Source organism: Sturnira hondurensis, unplaced genomic scaffold, assembly GCF_014824575.4.
Source record: "Sturnira hondurensis isolate 20B ecotype Veracruz unplaced genomic scaffold, ASM1482457v3 Scaffold0011192, whole genome shotgun sequence".
NCBI classification, from domain to species: domain Eukaryota; kingdom Metazoa; phylum Chordata; class Mammalia; order Chiroptera; family Phyllostomidae; genus Sturnira; species Sturnira hondurensis.
This window is the reverse complement of record NW_028083823.1, coordinates 1,466,724-1,491,430: the sequence shown is the minus strand read 5'-3', so window position 1 is coordinate 1,491,430 and position 24,707 is coordinate 1,466,724. Positions and strand designations below refer to the sequence as shown.

The window sequence follows — 24,707 nt, the reverse complement described above, 5'->3', positions numbered from 1 at the left end:
AGCATGTCTGTCTCTCAAAGTGTGGCCCCTAGAATTGCCCTAAATAGCCTGGTGGTTCTCACAGTCTGCTTGGTTCAGGAAACTAGCCTTCTGTGGTTTAGCCTCTGTCTTCCTACTTGTCACTGTTGCTTTCCTCTCTTTAGAAGGCACTTCACATGCCAGCTCACAATGTGGGCAACTGCCTGACCACTCTCTCAAGTCTGCCAGGGCAGGTTCATTCATACTGGGTTTGTACAGCTTCATGTAGGAAGAGAAATACAAGAATTCACATTTATGGCCCTGACTGGTGTTGCTCAGTGGATTGAGCACCAGCCTTCGAACCAAAAGGTCACTAGTTTCATTCCCAGTCAGGGCACATGCCTGGGTTGTGGGCCAGGTCCCCAGTAGGAGGTGCACGAGAGGTAACTACATGTTGTTTCTCTCTGTTTCTCCCTTCTTTCTCCTCTGCCTAAAAATAAAATAAATCTTTTTTAAAAAGAGTTCACATTTATAATCTCCATTAAATTCCTCCTTGTAGATTTCTAACCAGCCACTGCCTCTGATGATTCCTGCCCATTTGTAGACATCCCTGTTGCTGGCCTGCTCCATCTTCCCTCAGCCACATGCACATTCCCCTGCATTGAGGTGTACAGTTCCCACTCATGCTGACAGCTTTTCACCTCAGATGTCCCTGTGTCTCAGAGGTTTTGCCTATAGGATTTCTTCAGTGCTGTGGGAGCTTGCTCATCAGGAAGTTCTGGATCAGGAAGACATAACACCCCTGGGGCCCTCAGCTAAGGAGAGGCAGGAATCAGTGGATAAATACTTAGGCTTCCATGTTCCCCAGAGGTTCTGCAATGGGAAGGAGTCCTGGTTGCCCCCAGAAGTAGTCTGTTTGTTAGCACAGCTTTATGGACTTTTCTGTTTTTCTCTTCTCACTTTCCTTACTTTCTCACTGTGCTTCCTGGAATCACCTCCCAAATGACTCACCTGTACCCAAGCCCTCATCTCAGGGTCTGCTTTAGAAGGAACAAAACTAGGATCTGTTCTCTCCAGGTTTGTATCTTCTGCTAATTTCTTAGTTTTTCTTTTACTCCTAGCACTACACGCACCCCACAGCTGAGAGAGTGTTACCCATGAATCAGTTGTGAAATCCATTTAGTAGGTCATAACCACGACTTTTTCAAAACTAAAATGGAATAGAATAGAAAATACAAGAAGGCATTGCATCTTAAGTCCTATTCTATGAAACTTATTTCTCAGTCATGTAAATATATGTGTGTACTGAGTCAAAAGGTGTGATTTTTTCTTACTGTGCGTTGTGATTTTTAAAAAGTTAAAAAGTCACTGCTTTTGCAAACACCATCTATAAGTCAACATTTCTTTAGGATATATACAAACTCTTAAGGTATTATCACCCAGTCACAGGGATATCAGATGAAGGTATATAGGCCTTTTTGCAAATAAGCTGTGTCAGAGGATGCATTCTTTTGACTAAACCAAGGACATGAGATTAATTTGGCCCCAGTTGTTCTTTTTAAACCAATGCTGATCCCAAATTATCACCATTTAAAAAATTCTTATTCTTTTTCTGTTTAAATATGTTCTACACTAAAGCTTAGGGTAGAACCGAAGTTTCTCATGTCCAAGATCTATACTCCATATTTTTACCCATGTAAAACTTGTCCATCCTTAGTCTTTGACACTTCTTTGGTTTCCTATAGCTTTTCAGTGATTATGAGGTGTAATTCTGCAGTCTGCCCACTACATTCTTGCAGACTCTGAGAGCTAGTTTCCCTGGATCTGGAAATTCAAACTCCAATAAAGCAGTCAACTGAGAGCTCACTGCTCTTGTTTCAAGGCCCTCTTCCTAATGTGTGGCTTTTTCTCATCTGATAATAGTTTATCTCATGGAGGTGATAGAAGCACACAGGAGTTGAGACATTCTAGTTTTAGTCTGTTTAGACATTTGCACAGCTTCTCAAGTAGTATAAAATTCATCTTTATCTTCTTGTCACTTTGAAACTCCTCATTTATATTAAACTATATGGGACCTGGGCAGTTTGTAACAAGACAGGATGAACAAGATGTTGACCCAGTCATGTCACTAACTCAGTCAGGAGTTCTCCCACATGGCTGTGAGAGTAGCAGGCAATCTGAGAAGTTGTCAGATTTCATAGAAGGCATGACTGCATTTAGGGCTGGGGTCCTGAAAGCCTGTGTACACAGCAGCAGCACCGGCAGCACAACCTGCCTGGGCTTTGAGCTTGAGCTCTCTACCCCACTGCCAAAATCACCCCTTTTCTGCTTTTCATTCTTGATACTCTAGTTTTTCTCCTTTTTTTTCAAAATAATTGTATTAAATAATTGGGAAAGTAACACCAGGCCATTGAAAAAAATCTGAAATGAAAAAGGGAAATAACCTACTATCCAAAGATAATGATTTTTAATATTGCTGTTTATCTTTCTATGCTCTAGTCTATATAAACATTCACATAATGAAAACACTGCTATTTTCCATCTCATTTTGGGTGATCTTCTTTTTGTAATTTTAAGTTTAAATTTGTGATGTACATATTTGCTATCTAATTAATATTTTGGCAAGTGATATGTTGGCAAAAATTTCAAGTGCACTGACAAGTTGAAAGCATTTTTTGCTACAAAATCATATGTACAAACTGAATTCTACAATATTTATACATGCTTCATTGCATATCTACCCATCCCTCTATGCATCCATTGATACATCTATTTTTTAAAATACATTTCAGACTTATAGACATTATTATCTTCCTGCTTTAGTCTGTATATCATTATCATTTCATTACTATTTATATCATCACTGATAATAACTATATTATAATTTATTTAGCTAGTCCCCTTTGGATGGACATTAGACTATTTTCAACTTTTTGTACTATAAACACAGTTACAACAAACATCCTTGTTTATGCACACTTCTCTTATTGTTTCCTTAGGATGAATTCTGGTAGTGGCTCGCTCAAGATGCATGTGTATTTCTAAGGATTTTCATGCATATTGCCAATTTGCTTTTTAGAGTCTTCCCAATTGCACATCTGTAAGCAATATATAAGACTATCTATTTCTGATCTTTTACTGATCATTTTAAGTTTTTCTAACCTGTTTGGGAAAATACATTTTATGGATTTAACTTGTAAGCCTTTCTCTTTTAGTTCTTCCCCAGACTTCAAATTGCTTCTCATTATGCCATAGTGATCAGCACTTTGTGGATTTCTCCCCCTGGGCAGTGTACATTCAGAATCCTAACTTTCCATCACAGGGATAGGAAGTTCTAGTGTCTGCTTCGATGACTTCATGAACTAGGCCTTGCTTCCATTTGACCAAATTTTGTTGCCTGAGCCCCAAGTAGCCTTCTCTGTCCAGCTTGATAAATTGTCATCAACCCTTTCCCAAGTTTATCTGACCCATATATAAAGTTTCTCCTGAAGATTGGTAGTGGTAACCAGTAGGATATAGGCATACAAACTAAAGCAAGAAAGATTATAGGTGGACTTTAAGAAAAAAGAAATTGAGCCCATCCCAGAGATAAAGTATTAAGAACTGCTTGAGAGTAGGCTGGGATGGTTTTGTCTCCAGACTTCAAGTTTTCATTGGGACACTCTCAGTCTTTGAAGCAGGTGTCTGCATTATATTATCTCCTGAGAGCATTTCCAGATCTACAACTCTCAAATTTTATTGGCAAAGCATGCCTTTTAGTAGAGGCCCAAACAGTCATTCTTAAGAACTTCTAGGATAAACAAGTTCTTATAATTGCAAACAAATGAGAAACCAACTTAACAAACTTTTTGCGTGAAATGTAATTGCTCTGGTTGAAAAAAATTTTAATTACAGTAAAAGGCAAAAACTGTACTTGAACAACAATTAAAGTAAAAAAAGATTATAAAAAAGAAAAACAATTAATTAAACATTGAGTAGAACAAAAGAATATTCATATAATATGAATAAACTAATTCAAAAAGCAGCAAATACCTTTGTTCTTACCAGCCCGTTTAATAAAAAGAACATTGCCAAATATGTATATGAATTACCTTGAAGTCTTCACTATGCCCCTGCTGGATTCCATCCCTTCTATTTCTTCTGAGGTAAGAAATATCCTCACTTTTGGTTTATTATTCCTCTGAATTTCTTTATTGTATTTCTGATTATGTTTATATGTCTAATAGTACATTATTTACTTTTGCATGCATGTGATCTTTGTATAAATGCACTCATACTGACCATATTCTTCTGCAATTTACTTTTTTCATTCAACATTAGATTCTTGAGATTTGTTGATATTTTTGAATGTGGTTATAGTTTGCTTATTCATAATACTATATAGAATCCCATTGTATAAATATGCCATAGTTTATTCATGCTACTCTTGATGTGCATTAGGATTGTTGCTAGGTTTATGCTATTACAAACAGTGCTGTTGGGAAGATTCTTGTCCATTTCCCTGGAACAATGTGCAGGAATTTCTCTAGAATAAATAGCTAGAAGTGGAATTTCTGGATCATGTATAACTTTGCCATTGTTCAGTAATGTGAAATTATTTACTAAAGACATTGTACCAGTTTAACATTTTTCCACCAATGTGTGTCTCCACTGATAGAGATCCTTGTCAACACTTGCTCTTGTTAGACTTCTACATTTTTGGCAGACTGGTTGTGAAACTGTTATCACTATGGTTTTAATTATTATTATTGTATTAATGAGATTTTTAGTAATAATATAATAGCAATCATAATTTGGTTATGAATTCTCATAGGAGGGTTTTTTCATCTTCCACTTTGTGCTAAGGGATAAGACAAATTTTTTTCTTCACAGTGCTGGCACATGGGATGGATTTATTTCTAGTTCACTCTTTATACTGAATGTGCGGCTCTTTGGTGGAACAGCTCTATGTGGGGTTGAAGAAAGTTGGGAGATCTCCTCTGAAACTACCATTCTTGAATGGTCCCTGGAGTTTGTCTTCTGTACTTGAGTCTTCAACAAGTCCATGGATATCAAAGCTAGGTTTGGGTAGTTGTCCTCAGAATGGAAAGTGGACTTTGATATCTCCTAACCAGGTTCCAATTTTTCAGAAGTTTTGGCCTCTGAATAGTCAGTCCTCAGTTAATTGCAAACTCAAAGTGCATTTCAAAATTAAAGAAAAAAATCATCCAAAAATTTTAGTTGGTTTTTGTATGAGCATGGTTAGGCTAAAATATCTCCCATGCTGCCTGAAATAGAGTCCTAATCACTTGACTTTAAAATTAATTACCTTTCCAACCTATCATTTTAATGTATTTCATTGGCTTGGACCAGAGAAGTTGCTTAATTTGATGGGTGGAAGAATATTCATACCCCCTCCAACAACCCACCCTCAGATTCACAAACTAGAAAATTCTCAGTGTAGCAGGCAACCCCATCACTTGTTCAAGATTTTTCATGAATTTTTTTGTATACTTACTAACGGAAGTGATGAAAAGACTGCCTAGGATGTTTTCCATTTATTGCCTGCCTTAATTTTTCATTTGCAATTTCTTGCTCAGCATTTCATTGAAGATAGTTCTAGGAGACACCAGCATTCATGCTTTAGTGCCCATGTCTTACTTTCCAGATGAATCCTTTATGGTGAGGAAGATGCCACATTCTATTTGATTTTGCTGTAGAATTTGAGTATGAAATGATTATTATACATTTAGAAAAACTTTCAAAGAGCAATACCGACAGGACAATTATTGACAACTTTTGTAAGGGATGCAAAGTAATGTGTTTGCATTTTTCCTTACTTTTGGATAGGTGTCATGTGAATACATTGATTAAATGAAATACTCTGTGTAAATCAGCCAGCCTGGGATGGGCAATGCCTGGGATAGTGTCTATTCACTGAATAGTAGGTCCTTCTTTCTTTTTACAAGCCACAAATACCTGCGTTAGGACTCACTTGTGTCTGCTGTAGCCAATAAAGCCAAATAAGGTGCTGCTGCACAGAGCTGCTCCTGTATGGTAAAAGTTTGGAGGAATCACTCTGACTTCATTTCATTTACCTTTTATTTGGCTGCTTCCTTTTCATCCTGAGCTTGTACCAACTCAGCAGAGTGCTGGAAAATTGCTCAGAAAGACACAGGTTTGGCAAAGTTCTCTTAAAGGTGTAAACTTTCTTCTTCAGTCACTCATGGTTTCTAAGAATTGGCCTTATCCCAGGGTTTATGAGGGTTTACCAGCTCCACCAGTACACTCCCTGCAAACAGTCTTGCCTTGACCCTGGGGCTGATGACTTGAGGTGCTGGAGGAAAGATAAAAGGAAGATGTCACTGTGGGTCCTTCTCCAGTAATGGTCTGGGAAGGGGCCAACATCCTTGCAGGCTCCTATATTGACAAATTGCAGCATCCTTGAAAGCAGCCAAGACATTAAAATGGTAATTTTTATTTGCATCTGGAATTTCTAAGCTCTGAGTTCTTGGACTAGAGGCCTCTCAGTAAGAGAAACCAGAACACACATATAAATATCCAAATCCATGTAAGCCTCTTTGTTAGACTCTAGGTCTGCAGATCAAAACTGCCAACTAGCAGAATGATTGTACTGTAAATAGAATGAACCTGAATGCTGTGTTCCAGGATAGGGGTGGGGAGAAGTAGATGTGGGATGTAGCAGGAACTACAGAGGGGTAAACATCCTCCCCTTTTAGTGGATATTGAGTTACCAGGCATAGTTAGAGTTCCACTACAGTATGACTTAAAACAGCTTGTGTAGACTTTTCAGGGGATGTGATTATCATTTATAATCTGGTTCCTAAAGGAAAGCCAAGTTTGTATTACAAATAACTTTTACCATATGTTTTGGTAATTCATTTCATTTGAATGTTAATTGATGGTTTGCCACTTGTCAGAACTCTTGATAGCAAAGGACAGAAACCCATCTTGCTGTAGCTTTGGCAAAAGGGAGATTTGTTGTTTTATGTAAGGGCAGAGGTATGCTGGTATGCCCAATGGCTCAAATACGGTGGGATCTCATTCTCTCCCTTTTTCTCTGTTTTGTCTCTGCTTTTCTCTGATGATTTCATTTTCTTGGATTATTATTCTCTGTGAGACTTAACCTTTGTCATTTTTTAACTATAGGGCTCACATCTTCCTTATTTTACCACCGGAGAAAAATGCTCTGAAGGATCTGATTGTCTCAGCTTGGTCCTTGTGATCATCTGTATGGCCAAGGGATAGGATAAAGCCACCTCCACTAGAACCACATGGGTGACACAGGAAATATTATCCAAAATAAGGGGTTGTGTTTCACTTAGAAGAACACAGTAGATGTCCATCGAACCTAGAAAGCCATAGCACCAGGCACTGTATATTGGGGTTTAGCCTTTCACAACAGGTATTGCACAAGGTCTGCAGATTATCATCTTCAAAATCATAATTGCCATAAGCTCAGTTCCATGTTCTTCTTTCCCCAGAACTTGGTTCTTCCAGTGAAGATAATAATAATGGACAGTAGCCAGTGGGTGACTGTCACTTCAAGAGCACTGAATGGAAAACGGATGCTTTCAAAATCAAAGAGAGAAGCAAAACCAGTTTGCCTCCTATTGTAGGCAAAGCTGGCCAAATAAATCCTGCATGAAAAGTTTCAGTTGAAGCTTTAAGTTTTTTCCCTTGGGTGCTGATGTTCTATCCTCTGCCAGGGAATCAGAGAATGTTCCAGAAGTATGAAGCCTCAAGTTTCATCTGAGTAGTCTGCAGCCTGCCACTTACAGTCTCATGATGTTCATGTAAGGGCTGTGTTTTTGAAGTGTCTTTTCTCACAGTCCTCTCTCTCTCTCTCTCTCTCTCTCTCTCTCTCTCTCTCTCTCTGCCATTTAACTCACTGTATTAAAATATCATTCTACAGCTGTGCAATTAAAGGCTTGCTTCTACCATTCTCAGTACACACTGCTGCAATTTTATTTTCTAAGTATCTCTCTTTCCTAAATCCTGTTATTCTCAGTTTTGCCATAATGGGCCAGGATTTTGTAAATTATACCACTGGTTTACTGCCATAACTATGTACCAGTTGCATCTTTATTTGGGCAGCTTTTTTGAATCTTAAATACAGTATCTGTTTCTGTAAGTACAACTTTCACTAAAGGAGATGGGTGTCTCATTTTGACACTGGCGGAACTGCCCCAACAGATCAGTAATGTGTAGACTCAAGTTTTGAGGGGAAGAACCCTTTGAGAGATGCCCAGTGGAGGAGCCCCTCATTAGTTTCACTAGGGCAGTAAGTGGAAACAAAACTCAACAATTGTCCCTGAGGAGTTTGATGTCTAGTTCGGAGTACAGAGCATAATACACACCTGAAATGACTACTGAAAATCCAAAGTAGTATAAGATGAGTACTAATTCAAATATGTGAACAGACCATTTCAATGTGAACAGAATTTCAAGATTAGAAAAGCTAATCTGGAGGAGCTAGGCTTGGAAATCGCTTTTAAAACAGAAATGGGGCTAGGAGGAAGGGAAGGGCTTTTCAGGTTGGTTGCACAAAGGTATGAAGACAAACAAGTAGCTGTGAAATTGCATAGGCTTTATGGTCAGAACAGTTCAATCCTTGTTTCTCTTGTAACTGATAATTCACTTCATTCTCTGACCTGAGAGTACAGTCATGACTAAGGTATCAAAGAGTCACTGTCCTCCCCAAGTTTACTTTCTAGTCCCTGGCTGTTACCTACCTGATGGGGCTGCACTGAGGACTTAAAGAAGCAATGAAAATGAAAGAAGCTGGTGAGGTTTAGAGTGATGTGCCATGCTAATTGTTTATTACTAGTTGGAGGAAGAGGGAGGCAAGTTGATTTGCATGAATATGATTCCAACTAGAGGTTGAAGATGGGGCAATGTTCTGAGGGAACATGATTTGAAAACGTGCACTGTTCTTCCCACTATCCTCACTCCCTTTTACAGATGAGCAAACTGAAGCTCAGGAAAGGAAAGTGGCTTCCCTAGTCAATACCATGTAGTTAGTGGAGAAGCTAGAACTTAATACGAAGGCTCTTTCAATTGCATCCTTCCAGAGAGGATGGCCATGAATGGTTTGGGAAATTTGGTCCCTGCTTGACATTTCATTAGCTAGAACATTCATGTTCTGAACAAAACAAAGGCTTCTACCACTGCCCGCAGAAACCTTTCTTAGATAGTAAGATATCTTCATTTTGAGAAAAGAAATAATTAGCTAGACAAGACTATTACCTATGGGTTTTCAAAATATTCTAAATCACCGTTTTTCTAATTTTTTACTGAGATCCATAGCATTTATCTTTAATATGTGTAATGAACTCTGGCATTTTTTATTCTATCCTACTTTACCACAAAAATACTAATTATGACCCGTTGCATTAAGAGAAAAGTTTGAAACATAGTACTCTAGTTGATTGTTTGTAAATGTGAGGGGCATGGGATCATGATGGAGAAGGGGAATGAGGGGGGTATGATGAAGTGAATGTCTGAGATATACCATAAACTTGTTCGATCTAAACATTTTGGTGATTATTCTCTCTGAAGAGCAACACTGGTAATAAACATTTCCTTCCATCTATCCTCCACAATTAGCAAAATGTTTAGATCTATCATTCTGGGTTCTCTTTTTTTCCATTTGAAATGGCATCTTCTCTGTGTACCACCCCCCCTTTCCTACTCTTAAGCTTTTATCTGTTAGTCTGCCACTGATTTAGAGTAGTAAGGCTTCCAAGAAAGAGTGCCTTATTTATAGTTTCTGGCTTTCTGCATGCTTGCTCTGGGCCTGTGTCTTGGAGTTGAAGTCGATGCCCTTGAAATGCTAAATTGTCTTCTCTGCTCCACTCTTTTAAACACCCACACTTATACACAGCTCCTGAACATCTCTCCTCTGGCTGAAAACTTTGTCAAGACATAACAGAGCAGGTCATGCATGCAAATCAGGCATGTGGGACTCACTCCTGGGCTTCTCCAATGATTCCCCACCCCCACCCCCACCCGTATAGTAGAACTTTCTAGCTATGAAGCCTGTGGAGGAGAGAAAGGTTACCACTCTACCCTCTTTCCACCCTTCCTTGAGGTACACCCAAATGTGTTAGCAAGAGCCACAAAAATTGCTGCTGAAGACTCAATAGTAATACTTCACAGCAATAAAATAACTTTCTGTAGGTTCCCATTTTTTAAAAAAATCTTTAGGTCCCGAGGCATATAGGGAACCACAGGGGTTTTCCTGCCTCAAATGATCAACTACAGTAACAGCTTGAACCTGAAAGTCACTTTTTGCTAAAGCAAATTGCATCACCTGATCATCTGAATTCATAGACTAGACATGAAAGCAGTTTATTTTACTAGAGAGGATTGAGTATGTGGCTTTTCCTGGTGGAAAACCAAGGATAGTAGTAATTATTTTAATAAAGTACTTTGAAGCATACAAAATGCCATTTATCTTTTATAGCAATCCTATGAGACATGGCTTATTGGAGTATTTGAGTTTTAGGGAGATTCAGTAGCTGTCTTGGTTCTTTAGAAGCAGAGCTTGTGACTTGTTGAAGGAATGCTTTCAGGGAAAACCTATATGTATGGGAGAGAAGAAAAAAAAGCTGAGCAAGCATACAGTTTCAGGAACATAAATCCTACAGAATTTTCATGAAAGATAACACCTATTTAACAGCCAAGCAGTTCTATGAGTCTGCTTCTGACAGTAGAATTCTAGTTCAAAGGTCTCTCCTTGTCCTGAAATGTCTCTGTCACCCTTAGTCACGCTGGTGATATTTTGCGTATTCTAACTCATTACAAAGTTTGTGGGTCTTTTATGAATCTTCATGGACTTCACTCCTTTAGACAAAAGCCATACTCACACATCTCATAGACATAAACTTTTCTCTGTTGTTTAATAGAGAGGATCTATAAAACATCCTTAATCTCTTTAAAGGAACTTTTGTGTGACTGAAGGTACTTTGAGGCACCACCTTGATTTAACAGAGGATTTAACAGTCATATCCTTGGCTACATCTTTAGACTGTGTCTTTCTGGCAGTGCCTGGATGTGATCTTTGTTCAGAAGCCATTCAAATGTACTTTTCACTTTACTGAAGCTGCGGTGTAACCCCTTTGGCATACCATTTGCTAGGACTAAATCATCTGGCACCCACAAATAAATGCCCTGTGGCTTCCAATAATGCAAAATACTTTTTTCTAAACATCCAAGTCTCTCCAATATTGTCATAGTTCAAATTTATATACTGAAGCTATCTGAGTAGGGTAAAACCATTTCAGATGTATGAACATAAAGACTCATGATTTATGCATCATAAGAAATTTAAGCCCTGGCTGATGTGGCTTGGTTGGATTGTCATAGACCAAAGGGCTGTGGGTTCAACTCCCAGTTGGGGCACATTCCTGGTCCCTGGTTGGGACAAATATAGAAGGCAACTTATTGATGTTTCTCTCTCACATCAATGTTTTTCTCTCTCTTCCTTTCTCTCTCTGTAAAAGTTAATAAAAATTAAAAAATAGAAACTTAACCAGATTCATTTTTTATTATTTTCCCCCTTTATCCCCCTCTGTACAGTACCCCCATTCCCTCCAGCATTCCCCACTCCCTCAGTTCATGTCCAAGGGTTGTGCATATAAGTTCTCTGGTTCCTCCATTTCCTACACTATTCTTAACCTACCCTTGCCTATTTTGTACCTACCATTTATGCTTCTTATTCCCTGTACTTTTTCCCCCACTCTCCCTGCTAATAACCCTCCACGTGATCTCCATTTCTATCATTCTGTTCCTGTTCTAGTAGTTTGCTTAGTTTGTTTTTCTTTTTGTATTTTTAACAGTTCAGTTGTTTAAAGTTGTGAGTTTGTTGTTATTTTACTGCTTTTCAGATTCTCTCCTTATCTTTAATCTTTGGCAATTTAATTATGATGTGTCTTGGCATGTTTTTCTTTGGGTCCAACTTGCTTGGGATTCTCTGAGCTTCCTAGACTTCTATGTCTATTTCCTTTACCAGCTTGGGGAAATTTTCTTTTATTATTTTTTCAAATAAGATTTCAATTTCTTGCTCTTCCTCTTCTCCTTCTGCATATCTATGATTCAGATGTTGGAATATTTAAAGTTGTCCCAGAGGTTCCTAAGTGTCTCCTCATTTTTAAAAATTCTTCTTTCTTCATTCTGTTCCAGTTGAATGTTTATTTCTTCCTATTGTTCCAAATTATTGATTTGAGTCCCGGTTTCCTTCCCTTCACTATTGGTTCCCTGTATATTTTTCTTTATTTCACTTTGCATAGCCTTCACTTCTTCATTTATTTTGTGACCATACTCAATCATTGCTATGAGTATTCTTATTACCAGTGTTTTGAAGTCTGCATCTGATAGGTTGTGTATCTCCTCATTGCTTAGTTTCTTTTTCTGGAGTTTTGATTTGTTCTTTCATTTGGGACATATTTCTTTGTCTCAACACATCTGTTACATTGTAAGGGGTGGAGCCTTACGTATTTGCAACCCAGGGCAGAGCAACCCAGGTCACTGCATCGTGGCACTGTGTGTGGAAGAGGGGTCAGAGAGGGACCAATGCCACTTACTTGGCTCTTGGCCTCCTTTCAAAAGACTCTCAGTTTCTCCTGATGCCACAAGTGTCATGGGTTTTTACAGCTAGGGGTTCTGAGGTGTTATTTTCCCCATGCTGGAACCCGGGGTTATGGAGTCTCTTTTGCTCCCCATTTGTTTCTCCCAGTTTATCTGTATGCAAATATGGGACTGCCTGGTCCACCAGCGGCCACCTTGCCCACCTGGTCCACCAGCCACTGTGTTGCTGTGTGTCCTCTCTGCCCAGCTGCCTGTCTCCATACCTCCTACCAGTCTGGATGAATGTTTCATCTTTAACTCCTTGGTTATCAGACCTGCATACAGTTCAATTTTCTGGCAATTCTGGTTGTTTTTTGTTTTTAAATTGGTTGTTTCCTTCTTTTGGTTGTGCAAAGAGGCAAAGCATATTTATATATGCCTCCATCTTAGCCGGAACTCCCTCTTCTTTTTTCTTCCAACATTTATTGACTACCAATTCTGAATCATATGCTAGGTATACAAAGCAAATTAGACATGATTCTCACCACTGAGCAATTTAGACACATGATTGACTTCATAGAATATTTTACATTTAAATCTAGACCTATGCTGTCTAGTATGGTAGCTAACTAGCCACATATGGCTATTTAAATTTAATTTAATTAAAATTATCTAAAATAAAGGTATTTATTTCTGTAGTTTCACTAGCTATATTTCACATGCTTAATTATTACATATGGCTAGTGGTTACTCTATTGGACAGCACAGATATAGAGAATGTCCATCATTGCATCAAGTTCTATTGGACAGCAATAATCTAGAAAAAGCCAAGAAGATCCAATAAAAGGATAAGCATTTATCCTTGTTTTAAATATATTTGTCTCTCTCATATTAAAAAGTCAAATATCAAGCAGGTACCACATACTTCTTCACTAAGTATTCTTTTAGGTCACACACCCTTATTAAAATCTACTGAAAGTTAGCAGTTTTTTTTTTCCACAGGGAAGTGTATTTATGTACCAAAAGGCATGTCCAATTACAAGGAGTACATGGACTCTCTAAAGCCCTTCCATTGATCCTCCAACAAGGGTGTCCAACCTTTGTCTGGGGGCTGCATGCAGCCCAGGATGGCTGTGAATGGGGCCAAACCCCAAAATCATAAATTTACTTAAAACATTACAAGATACTTTTTTGTCATTACATGTCACAATGTATTTAATGTGTGGCCCAAGAAAATTCTCCTTCCAATGTGGCCCAGAGATGCCAAAAGGTTGGACACCCCTTCTAGAAGATCAGGGACTTGGGTTAAGAATCTCCACTGCAAAGGGAATTTTATTTTCCCATGGACTTGTAACATAAAATTGATGCTACTGTTTACTATTAAGTATAACTTCTTTTTAAAAATATTTTATGTATATACTTTTAGAGAGGGGGGAATGGAGGGAGAAAGAGAAGGAGAGAAATGTCAATGTGTGGTTTCCTCTCCCGCACTCCCAACTAGGGACCTGGCCCACAACCCAGGCATGTGCCCTGACCGGGAATCAAACTAGTGACCTTTTGGTTTACAGGCTGGTGCTCAATCCACTGAGCAACACCAGCCAAGACTAAATATGTCTTGTAATAATAATAAAATTATATTCATAATAATGATGGTGAAGGAGAAAAGCAAAAATATCTGAGAAAACATTAAGAATGCAGAGTTGTCTTCATAATAACAAAAATAAACCCAAACCTTTGAGCTAAAAATATAACAGAACCAGAAAATTGTACATTTGGATAATGTATCACAGTCAATAAAGAAACATGTAGTTTTAGCAAATAGGCAGTGTTTTCCATTACTGTCAAATGCTCTGCACCCCACCCCTGCCACACCTTACAGTGAGAAAACTAGAATGATGGAAGGAGCACTTAAGTAGCTTTCTAAAAATTACAATTTCTAATGTAATTCTAATATATTTAATAGATATTTCTAATGAGGGACTTTGGTGCCAATGTTGTTATCTACTTGGACAGTCAGAATGAAAGGGTAGGTAGGATTCAGCAGGCCAGGAAAACCCTTTTTTGAAATTTTTGGGAAAAGGAATGGCTCTTCCTTTTGAAAATCTGATGTATTTAATGAAGTTTCTGTAGGGAGAGCAGAATTATAAATGTAATTGGCTCCAGGTATGGCTGAGGGACAGAATCCTACATGGCACTGAGTTTCTAATTTCTGAGCCAACATGGAATTTGTATTGTGTGGAAGAAGCACTGAAGCATTCTTTCCAAAATGTGGTAATCCAAACCATATGAGCGTTGATTTACAGTTGTCATAATAAAATCTAAAGGGATGACCTTTTGTAAACAAAGAAAACTTTGTTAGGAAACCTCCCCCTTCACCTTTCTCTTTTCTTTCTCTCTCCCTTCCCTCCCTTCCTTCCTTCCTTCTTTCTTTTTTTCTTTCTCTATTTATTTCTTTCACCCTGTGGGAAATATTTCTTTAATATATAAGAATATATTTCCCCTATGCTTCTCTAGCAAGCTTTAGTAAGTATAATCTCTTGAAAATAAGTTGCCAAGCTTTGATATTATTGTATCCCTCAGGTTGTCCATTTTGTAGACTGGTAATCATTTTTTTGTAGAAGTTGATGTGTGAGTTTAGGCTGAATATAAACTGGAAATTTGGAGGGGACTGTACAATATCTGGTTTTTTTTTTACTTTTATCTCCTATCAATAGTAGGCAGTAAATTTTCCACTCATTTTTCATCAGTTTAGATGGATTCAGCTTTCAGTAGCCAACAATACTACTCACAGTGGCTTCAGTTGAAAGGGCATTATTTGTTGATCTAACAAGAAGTATGGAGGTAAGATATCTCAGGCTGATTTATTATCCCAATAAGGTCATCATGGACCTCAGATTCTTTTTATCCTTCCACTGTACCATCTTCAGCTGAAAATCTTTAATCTTGAGACATCTTACCTCATGGTTGCAAAGTGGCTGCTATAGCTTCAGGCATTCATCCTTACCCAATAGCTTCTAAAGTAGGTATCCGTAGTCTCATCATATTCTAAATTTTACATATGTGTAAGTATATATATATGTGTTCATATATGTAGATATACACATACTTCATCATGTATATAATTTACAGTATCTCTTTTTTATTAGCTGTGTTTCACATGCATTTTCCATTCCAAACTTGATTAGTGACTATAAAATGCCTTGTTGATGTAAGATAATTTGTTCGTTCATTGCCCTATTGTCAGACTTTAATTTTCACTATAATAAACAACATATGACAAATGCATCTTAGACTGCTGATGTACCAGTAAAGTCGGGCTGCTCACCTCAGGTGCCCCCATCTCTTCAGTAGGTTTCAGTCCCTTCCCTTCCGTATGGAGGGATCCCTCTGATGAGCATACTCATTTCGAATTATTTCTGAAAGAGTTAGTGTTGTCGTGATGGTCATAGAGATGCACTGACTAGATCTGCATTTAAGGAAAAACTGGTTGGCTTAACTGCAGGTAGTCAGCTACCAGCCCCTTCAGAGGTCTCCTCATCTGTTAGGAGTGTTTAGCCCAAGTTTATGTCCTTCCCAAGGTGGGCCATATCGAATGGCTGATTGATGTGGGGATATAAAGGTCCAGTCATTTCTGCCCAACATGAGAGGCCGTTATTGGGCTGAAACCAGAGCTCAACACTTCTGTCTGTCAAGACCTTCTTCCATCTTCTCCCTTTCACAGGTGTTGATTCCTGTGCACTGAACTCCACCTTAAAAGCTAGTTCCTAGAGAATTTAACCTGTGATGGTTGTCTTCTTTGCTTAGAGCCAGGAATAAGTACAGAGTTTCTTACTGCCTAGGTAGATTATATGGAGGCCAGGATGACCTTGGGAAAGAGAAAAATATTCTTAATATGAGACAGATCTCCTGACACTTACAAATGTGACATATGGAGTTGGAGAATCCAAGAATCCTTAGTAGAATTCCAGTTAAACTCTGGTTATGGAGAGAAATGGGGCAGGGTGGGAGGGGAGAGGCAGTAGAATTTCTTTAACATTTCTAATATATTCAAAATGTATTTTGGAAACTAAGCTTCTTTGAGTAATATGCATAATAAAATTTATTTTCAATTATGAAAGTAATACATTTATAGTAGAAAATTTAGAAGAGAAGGAAGCAGAAAAACATCCAATTATCATAAACTTTTTTCTATGCATTGTTTATTTTGAATTTGATTACTTTACATTGTTATAAATCACACCATTTATATAACTTTGTTATGGTACATTTTCATTTAATGTTATAAGAAAGCTTTTTTACACACTACTATTTTTTATAAACATAATTTTTTATCATGGTTACATTTTATTACATCCAATGAATGCACTGTGGTTTATTTAACCATAACATTGGCCATTTTATAGTCTTTTGCTATTATAAGTGACATTGCAAAGAAATCTTTGTGTATAAATTTTTTTCTATATTTAATATGATTTCCTTAGGATAGATTTCCAGAAGTGGAATGACTGGATCAGGGGGTTTGGACATAAGCTTTTGATTCATGATGCTAGATTGCTTTCCTAAAAAGTATCACAGGTTTTCATGTTTATTTTGATATGAAATAATGAAAAGTTTGTATAATTTTGTACCTGTCTGAATAGCCAGAAACCAGGTGAAGAAACCTGGGACAAAACAGAACATATAACTGGGGTCTTTTCCAAATGGGCACAGCTCAGCCTTCATCAACTCCCCACTTTCAATTTCCACACTCACTATCTCTCATCCAGAATACAAGTGGAACAGGGACCATTACTTAATCACTTATCCTGTATGGGGATTTGAATAACCTCATAATAGAGAGTATCTCTGTCTGTTAGGGTTGTAGGTTCCTGTAGGTAAATGTGTGGCCATAATGGTGCCAACTCAACAGTCAGTATCAGATTAGGAAATCTAGAAGGAAAGATCTTTAGACTTAAGATGATGATGATGATGATGATGATGATGATTTAGTTCTGATTATTATTATTTTGAAGTGTGGGCCCTGATATCATTTAAAAGATGAAGGATCTACCATTTACTGGAATTCAATATTTAATATTTTAAAAATGATTCAGTTCCGACTATCAAATGAGTTTAAATTTTAAAATTAAATACAGACTTTCTCACTGAATCTGTGGTTTTCAAGGGTTGCAAGAGTCATCAAGAAGTTTTACCTTGATGAGAAGTTTTGAATAAACATCTAGGTGTTCAATTTTGGTCTTCATTTCCTACAAATATACCAAAGCAGCTTTGTATTTCTTTTGTCACTAAGACATTTGATTCACCTGCTTATGCTCCACTCAAATTCACTTTACAAGATGGACAGATTTTCAGGTACCCAGCAGTTCTGCTGGGTGTTCTTTGACTGCTGGAGAAACTGTGGGCTGTGTATGAGTCACACACCTTTCACTGTGTCTCCCCTGGCATGAGATTCATATACATTGGCACCTTCTCAGAGTGAATTGCCGAGCCCAGAATTTCATTTGGCATATGGTGGTCCTCCAAAAGTTTGAGGCTCATTTTGATTGGCTCTGGTTATCCCAACCCAGCCAGGTTCACTCTGAGAGGTCCCCTGTCCTTTCATGAATGGCCGTAGAAGCTTTTACTCTTGGCTCTGCGTTCTAATAGCCCTTCTTGCATGGACTGTGCCAAAGCAGTGCTTCAAAATACTCGTCCATATCATGTGGCTTTTCTTGCTGCAGTTTCTGTTCTTTTTTATTGTAGGATCTGGAGACTCACCGCTAGAAGATGATGAAGTCGGGTACTCACACCCTAGATATAAAGGTGAATGCTTTGCTTATATGCTAATGAGGACGTGCTGATGCCAGGATAACTTTCCTTTTTGCCATGCAGAGCAGATTATAATAAAGTGACCAAACAGTGTAATTAAGTTCTAATTACCTTTCCAAAACAATATATTTAAAATTAATATGAGTATTATCCCATTTCAAAAATAAAGGAAAACTAAAGAAAGCAAACAAAAAGTATTTGGAAATCTCTGAAGTGCTGACCTTCAGCATCCTAGTGGTCATTTTATTCTCATAAGTTTCTTTACTGTCGTTACTTCAGCAAAGCCAAGCTCTAGCTGATGAAAGTGAAAATCAAGCTATGAGTTCTGCCTGATTCATACATTACAGCCAGAATCACCCAGAGTAAACCATCCAAGGTCAAATCTGGGCCCAGTGCTGCTAATGTACTGAGATGAATGGGGACTGAGAAAACTTGATTTTCATAAGCTCATTTCATCGTGCTCTTTCTGAGTCCATCTTGGCTCCTGAAATGATGAGTAAAGTCTGTTGCCCCATGAAACTTTAATCTAATGATAAAGAACTCCATCTCTATACATTTCCAGCAATCCACCCAAGTATAAAAAGCCTAATCAAGAACCTTCTATGCAGGTGCAGGTAAGTTTGCCCACAAATATTTCTACTTTCTACTGGGTTTGAAATCCAGGTGTTTTAGTTCAGTGTCTAGAGTTTTGCTAGTTCTTCCTCATTAGTCATGGCACTGGAACTGCCTACCTCAGGCATGTCACTTAATTGGAATGCTTACCACATTGGCCCACAAAAACGAAAAAAAAAACCTTCTCTGAATAATTGATCTAGATTTCTCCCTAAATAAACCACATCTTGATTGAAGCAGCTTCCTTTCTTTGAACCTCTATGTTAAATGTTTTGCTAATTCACTTTAACTCATGATGCTTGTATCGCTTCAAATTCAAGTCACTCATTGACATTTTAATTACTGTTACTGCAGGACTGACAAACTATCAAAATATATCTCAAAGATTGGTCTTGGAAAATAATCCAAAAGAATTTTTTGAGAATAAATGAAAACAAGATTCTTTACATGTTGACAACAGTACAGGTTTTGGGTGTACAGCCAGCACTACTAGGATTTGAAAACTCAGAATATGGGGCCAAACCTGCTAATTGCACACTGTATCAAAATATGTGAATTCATGATATATGTATACCCAGGTCATTCTCTAATGTACCTGCTAGCCTTAAATATTTGCCATGGGTACATTTGTGGAAAAGACAACCAGGAAGTGTGTGCTAATAAATTCAGGTATCCTACCTCATTCTCATTTACTTTAAAATTATCCTTGGCTGGTGTGGCTTCAGTGGTCTGAGCACGGGCCCAGGAACCTAAAGGTTGCTGGTTCAATTCTCAGTCAGGGTTGCGATTGCAGGCCAGGTCCCCAGTTGGGAGCGTGCGAGAGCCAATTGTTTGATGTTTCTCTCACACATTCATGTTTCTCTCCCTCCCTAGCCCTCTGTAAAATAAATAAATAAATGCATAAATACATACATACATATAATCTTTTAAACTGTGTCCCTCCTAAACTCATGCCAAAGTCCACAAGCTAGATGTGACAGCTATCAACGTTAGAGTGAAAAACATGTAGAGAATTGGACATCCTTCCAGTTTATATATCAGTAAAATTGTGATCAGGACCCAGAATACAAAAAGGATTTGCTCTCAGCTGGAAGGGTTACAAGACTACCCAAAGTTGTCATAAGAAGGAGTAAAGTGGTGGGAATGGGTATGAGATGGATATCGGATCAGAGATAAGTAAGACAGGGTTTGAATCATACAATGTAAAAGCTGGATGGGACTTTGAAAGAGTTTAATCCACTCAAGTCTGTTGAAGATAAGGAATATGGTTGCCAGAAAAATTTAGTTAATCATTCAGGGTTACTAGATGATAGAGTTAGGAAGTGTGCCGAGGCCTCTTGACTCTTTGCCCAATATTGTATCTGCACAAGCTCATTACGTTTTCACCATCTCCCTCTGGATCTCTCATATTCACTCCCACCACAGTACTCTTCCCCCACCTCCAATGTAGATTTTATTTTCTCTCCCAGGAGCTCAGTTCTCAGCCAAATATTCCACAGTTTGACCTGTGAGATGGTGGGAAAACAGGCAGTTAAGGGGAGCCAACTAGCAAGAAAATAAAAGTAGAGATGGGGAAGCATGGAAGCAATGCAATCTAGAAAGAGAACAGAGCAGACAAAGCAAGTAAAGAGGCAGCGGGGAAGTTAGGGAGAAGAGGGGAAAACAGTACAGATAACAAGGTAAAGTAACAGGTAATTTTTAAGATGTGACATCATTTAAGTCCTCTCACAAACTATCTAAAGTGCTTCTTTGACATGAAAAACACCAAGTGCATTTGGGGGATGTCCTTGTAGGTGATCTTTTCTATTACAGTTAGAAAAGAAAAGGGGAGAGAGAGAGAGAGACCTCACTTCTAGTAGTCACAGAATCCAGTAGTTTCCAAATCTCAGTTTTGTTTGAGTGGTAGCCATCTGTGGATTTTTCCAGAATTTATCTTAAGGACTTTTCATTGTAGAAAACATATCCACAGTTGGGCCGTGGTAAGCAAGCATACCCCAAGGACTTCCCATTTATCTGTGATCTTGAAACCTAGTTTCATGGTCTACCTGGAGCCATTGCCAGAGAAAGTACTAAGACATTTGAAGTGGTTTAAGAATTACTTTATATGTAGAAGAAAATAATGGAGATACATGTGCTGTTTTGTACTTCATTTCAAGGTCCAGATTTTTCTCTTTTAAAAATGTTATCACATAGACTACATATGTAAACTTTAGAGGAAGGTAAATATGTTCAAGGGCAGTCTGTAGGCCAGGTGTGAGCTCCTGCAAGTCTGTATCCACATGATTAAATTTAATCAGCTGTACACCAAGCACTCAGGGCAATGCTTTCATCCAGAATGTCCAGGGTATACTGCTTGAGTCCTGACTTTAGGACCCACTTGAGACTGTCAGCAAAACATTAAATCATGAAACATGACAGCACAAAGGTAACAAAGCAGCCTATGCACCATGCCTGGTCATGGCTGAGAAGCACTTAGAAACATCCTCAGAAGAGAATTCCTGGAAAAGTCAAGCAGGGTGTGTCCTCTTTCCTGGCCACATGATGGCGCTCGAAGCTCACTCACTGACAGCTCAGGTGCTGGGGTGGAGAGAGAGCCTGGCAGGGTTGAGGAAGCTCCTCACTAGCCCCATTGATCATGTAGTGCATGTAGTGCCCACTGAGGGAACTTCTCCACCGAGGAGCTAGTCTTCCCCTAATAATTTTATGGCTCTCAGTGAACAGCTTACAAAGGCACAGGAAGAAGTTCTGATTTATTAGTGTCATCCTAACTGTGCTCTGGATAACTATGATATCAAAATCAAATTATCTTGGAACTATGCCATCTTGGAAGGATATCATACATACTCTTACCTACTTGGAGCATATCTGGAAACATCTGAAAAGGGGAGTTGCAATGATTCTATTACTTTAAGCCAAAATTATATGCTATGGGGAGAAACCTGGAAATAGTAGCTTCATTCAAATTAATTATAATTAGTATTATGAGTTTTTACAGAGAATATGAATACAGATATGAAAAATCAAAATATTATTTTATTTTTCTTTCTTTAAATTGAATTTATTGGGGTGACATTGGTTGATAAAATTATATAGGATTCAGGGGTACAGTTTTATAATACATCATCTGTAGATTGTACTGTGTGTTCCCCACCCCAAGTTAAGTCTCCTTCCTTCACCATTTATCCCCCTTTTACCTTCTTCTACCTCCCCCCTCTCCACTTTCCTTTGGTAATCACCATACTATTGTTCGTGTCTATAAGGTTTCGTTTGTTTTGTTTTGTGTTATTTTGTTTTGCTTAATCCTTTCATGTTTTTTTACCCAAGCCTACAACGCCCCTTCCCTCTGACAGCTGTCACTTTCCTGCCAGTATATATGAATGGTTGGAGTTCACAAAGATTATCAGTTGCCCTGAAGACAATTATGTATCTAGTTCAGGGAAATGTTGGAAAGAACAAGTGTTTATTGAATCTTTACTGTGTGGTAGGCACCGTGCTAGAAGACAATGTATTAATTTTTGGTTCTCACAAGAACCCTGACATAGCTGTAGATACCAACTCAGAGAGGTTAAGTAACTTGTCCAAGATCACATAGGCAGTAATGGAGGAACCTGGATTCATATTCAGATACATCATAACTTCCCCATCCAGAGACATCTTAAAAGACATGGGGCACTATTTGGAAGTCCAAAATATGGAATGCAGCTAGTCAGCAACTTCTAAAATGAGGAGACCCATTTTCTGAAGATGTTGCTTTCTGTTTCTCCCTCCTTTTTTTGTTACCTCTAGACACCCCGTGGTGCTCCCCCATCAAGGTGAAGTACGGGGATGTGTACTGCAGGGCCCCTCAAGGAGGATACTACAAAACAGCCCTGGGAACCAGGTGTGACATTCGCTGCCAGAAGGGCTATGAGCTGCACGGCTCTTCCCAGATCATCTGCCAATCAAACAAACGGTGGTCCGACAAGGTCATCTGCAAGCGTGAGTAGCCCAGCCCCATGTTGGTCCTCAGGTCCAGTTAGGGCCAGAATCTTTTTCTTAGAGAGGCTTTTTACTGAATGTTTTACAGCCTTTGATGAGAAAAACTCCCCTTGTGAGCAAAACGCAGGGTGATTTCTAAGATACTGAGGAAGTGAGATGACACCTTTCAGAGGGAAGGATGTGATGAGCTATTGGGGAAAGGGGAAGAGAATAGCAGTTTGTTCAGCAAACAGGTTATGTTTATTCAGTAAATGCTGGACCCTTTAAAGGCACTGAAGATTTAGAAACAAGACACTTATTTCTTGTGTAATAAGAATGATTACACATTCTTATAGTTTGTGTAACAAACAAAAACTTTGGGCTCTGCCATCACAGGTCTCACAGAATAGCACGACAGACAGTGAGGCAGAGATGTAAACCATAACAGCAGTACAAGAATGGTGCTAAGTCATGGACCTGGGGTAATGGACGCAAGAAGTATTCTCCCAGGAGGTAGAGATTTGGGAGGCACGGAACCAGTCCCTGAAGGATGATGCTTATTCCAGAAAGGAAGTATGCCTCATGGGAGAAGACTGGAAGGGCATTTCAGGGGTAACTTTAAGCTTCATGAAAAGTCATATGCAGAAATGGTACAGCATTGTCGAAGCACATGTGAGATACCATCATTTTCCAAAACAGCTACCATTTACTGAGCTCCTACTGTGTGCCAAGCATTCCACATACATTCAGTTTTTTCCAACACTGCTGTTGATATGGGTGCCATTCCTTTAACTTTATTGTTAGGGAAACTGAGGCTTACAGCTGCAGCCATGTGGTCTGGTCTACACAGGCTGTGCAGTGTGTGACTAGTGGACACTTTTTGGTGCTTCCTCCAGATCTCCCTGGATGCCCTTTAACCTTGTGTGTCCATTGCCAGGACATCCCTAGGTTCTGAGAGCTTTGCTTCTGATGATTTGCACATTTAATGTTCTTCAGAGGAAGAAAAGGGCTCTGCTCCTTTAGAGGACCACTGTCTTTATTCTGACAGGCAGAGCATTCCCACAAGGAGCTATAGCTGCTCAATACTGACTGGTAAAAGATTATGAAAGGCCAGTTTCCTTGCCTGGAGGCAGGACAAACTCAGGTGTCATTCATGTTTCAGAATTCCTTTTTGGGAGCAGTCTGAGGCTGACTTTGCCTGAAAGCCTACCTTGCCTGGGTTCCTCTCCTCTCATGGTCTGCCTCTCCCACACCTCCCTGGTCTCCCCTAGGAGCACTTACTAAATCCCTGCATACAAATCCTTGTCTCAGTCCACTTGTAAGGAACCCAACTTAAGACAGTGGCTTACCTAGGATGCCAACTTGAGCCACTCTGAAACAAAATTCTTGTGTCCCTTCTATGTGACATGCAATCATCCATTATTTTTCTAATTATGTCCATTGTATTTAAATGAACTTTTCACCCTATGCTTTCAGAGTTTCTGGACTGTGAAACTCTCTGGACAAAACCTAAGGACCTGAATGTCTGGTTTTCTGTTTTTCAGAAAAGCGATGTCCTACTCTTATCATGCCAGCAAATGGAGGGTTCAAGTGCATAGATGGTGCCTACTTTAATTCTCGGTGTGAGTACTATTGCTCACCAGGATACACACTGAAAGGAGAACGGACAGTCATGTGTATGGACAACAAGGCCTGGAGTGGCCAACCAGCGTCTTGTGTTGGTAAGAAAATCTCACAGTTCTCAGAAGGCACATACTTTGGAAGAAGCTGGGGCTATTTGTCGAGTGGATTTGAAAGGAAGC

At 38.8% G+C, this 24,707-nt stretch overlaps 1 protein-coding gene across 2 annotated transcripts in view; it reads left to right on the top strand.

Moving 5' to 3' along the window:
• Window positions 1–24,707, top strand: part of SRPX (sushi repeat containing protein X-linked) — a 77,127-nt gene that overhangs the window by 20,764 nt on the left and 31,656 nt on the right. Inside the window, exons 2-4 of one of the 2 annotated variants that reach the window (XM_037059562.1) lie at window positions 18,271–18,330; window positions 22,735–22,926; window positions 24,450–24,626. In XM_037059562.1, the coding sequence (XP_036915457.1) occupies window positions 18,271–18,330; window positions 22,735–22,926; window positions 24,450–24,626 (429 nt within the window). The remainder of the gene's footprint in view (window positions 1–18,270; window positions 18,331–22,734; window positions 22,927–24,449; window positions 24,627–24,707) is intronic. The other variant, XM_037059563.1, reaches the window with a different exon arrangement.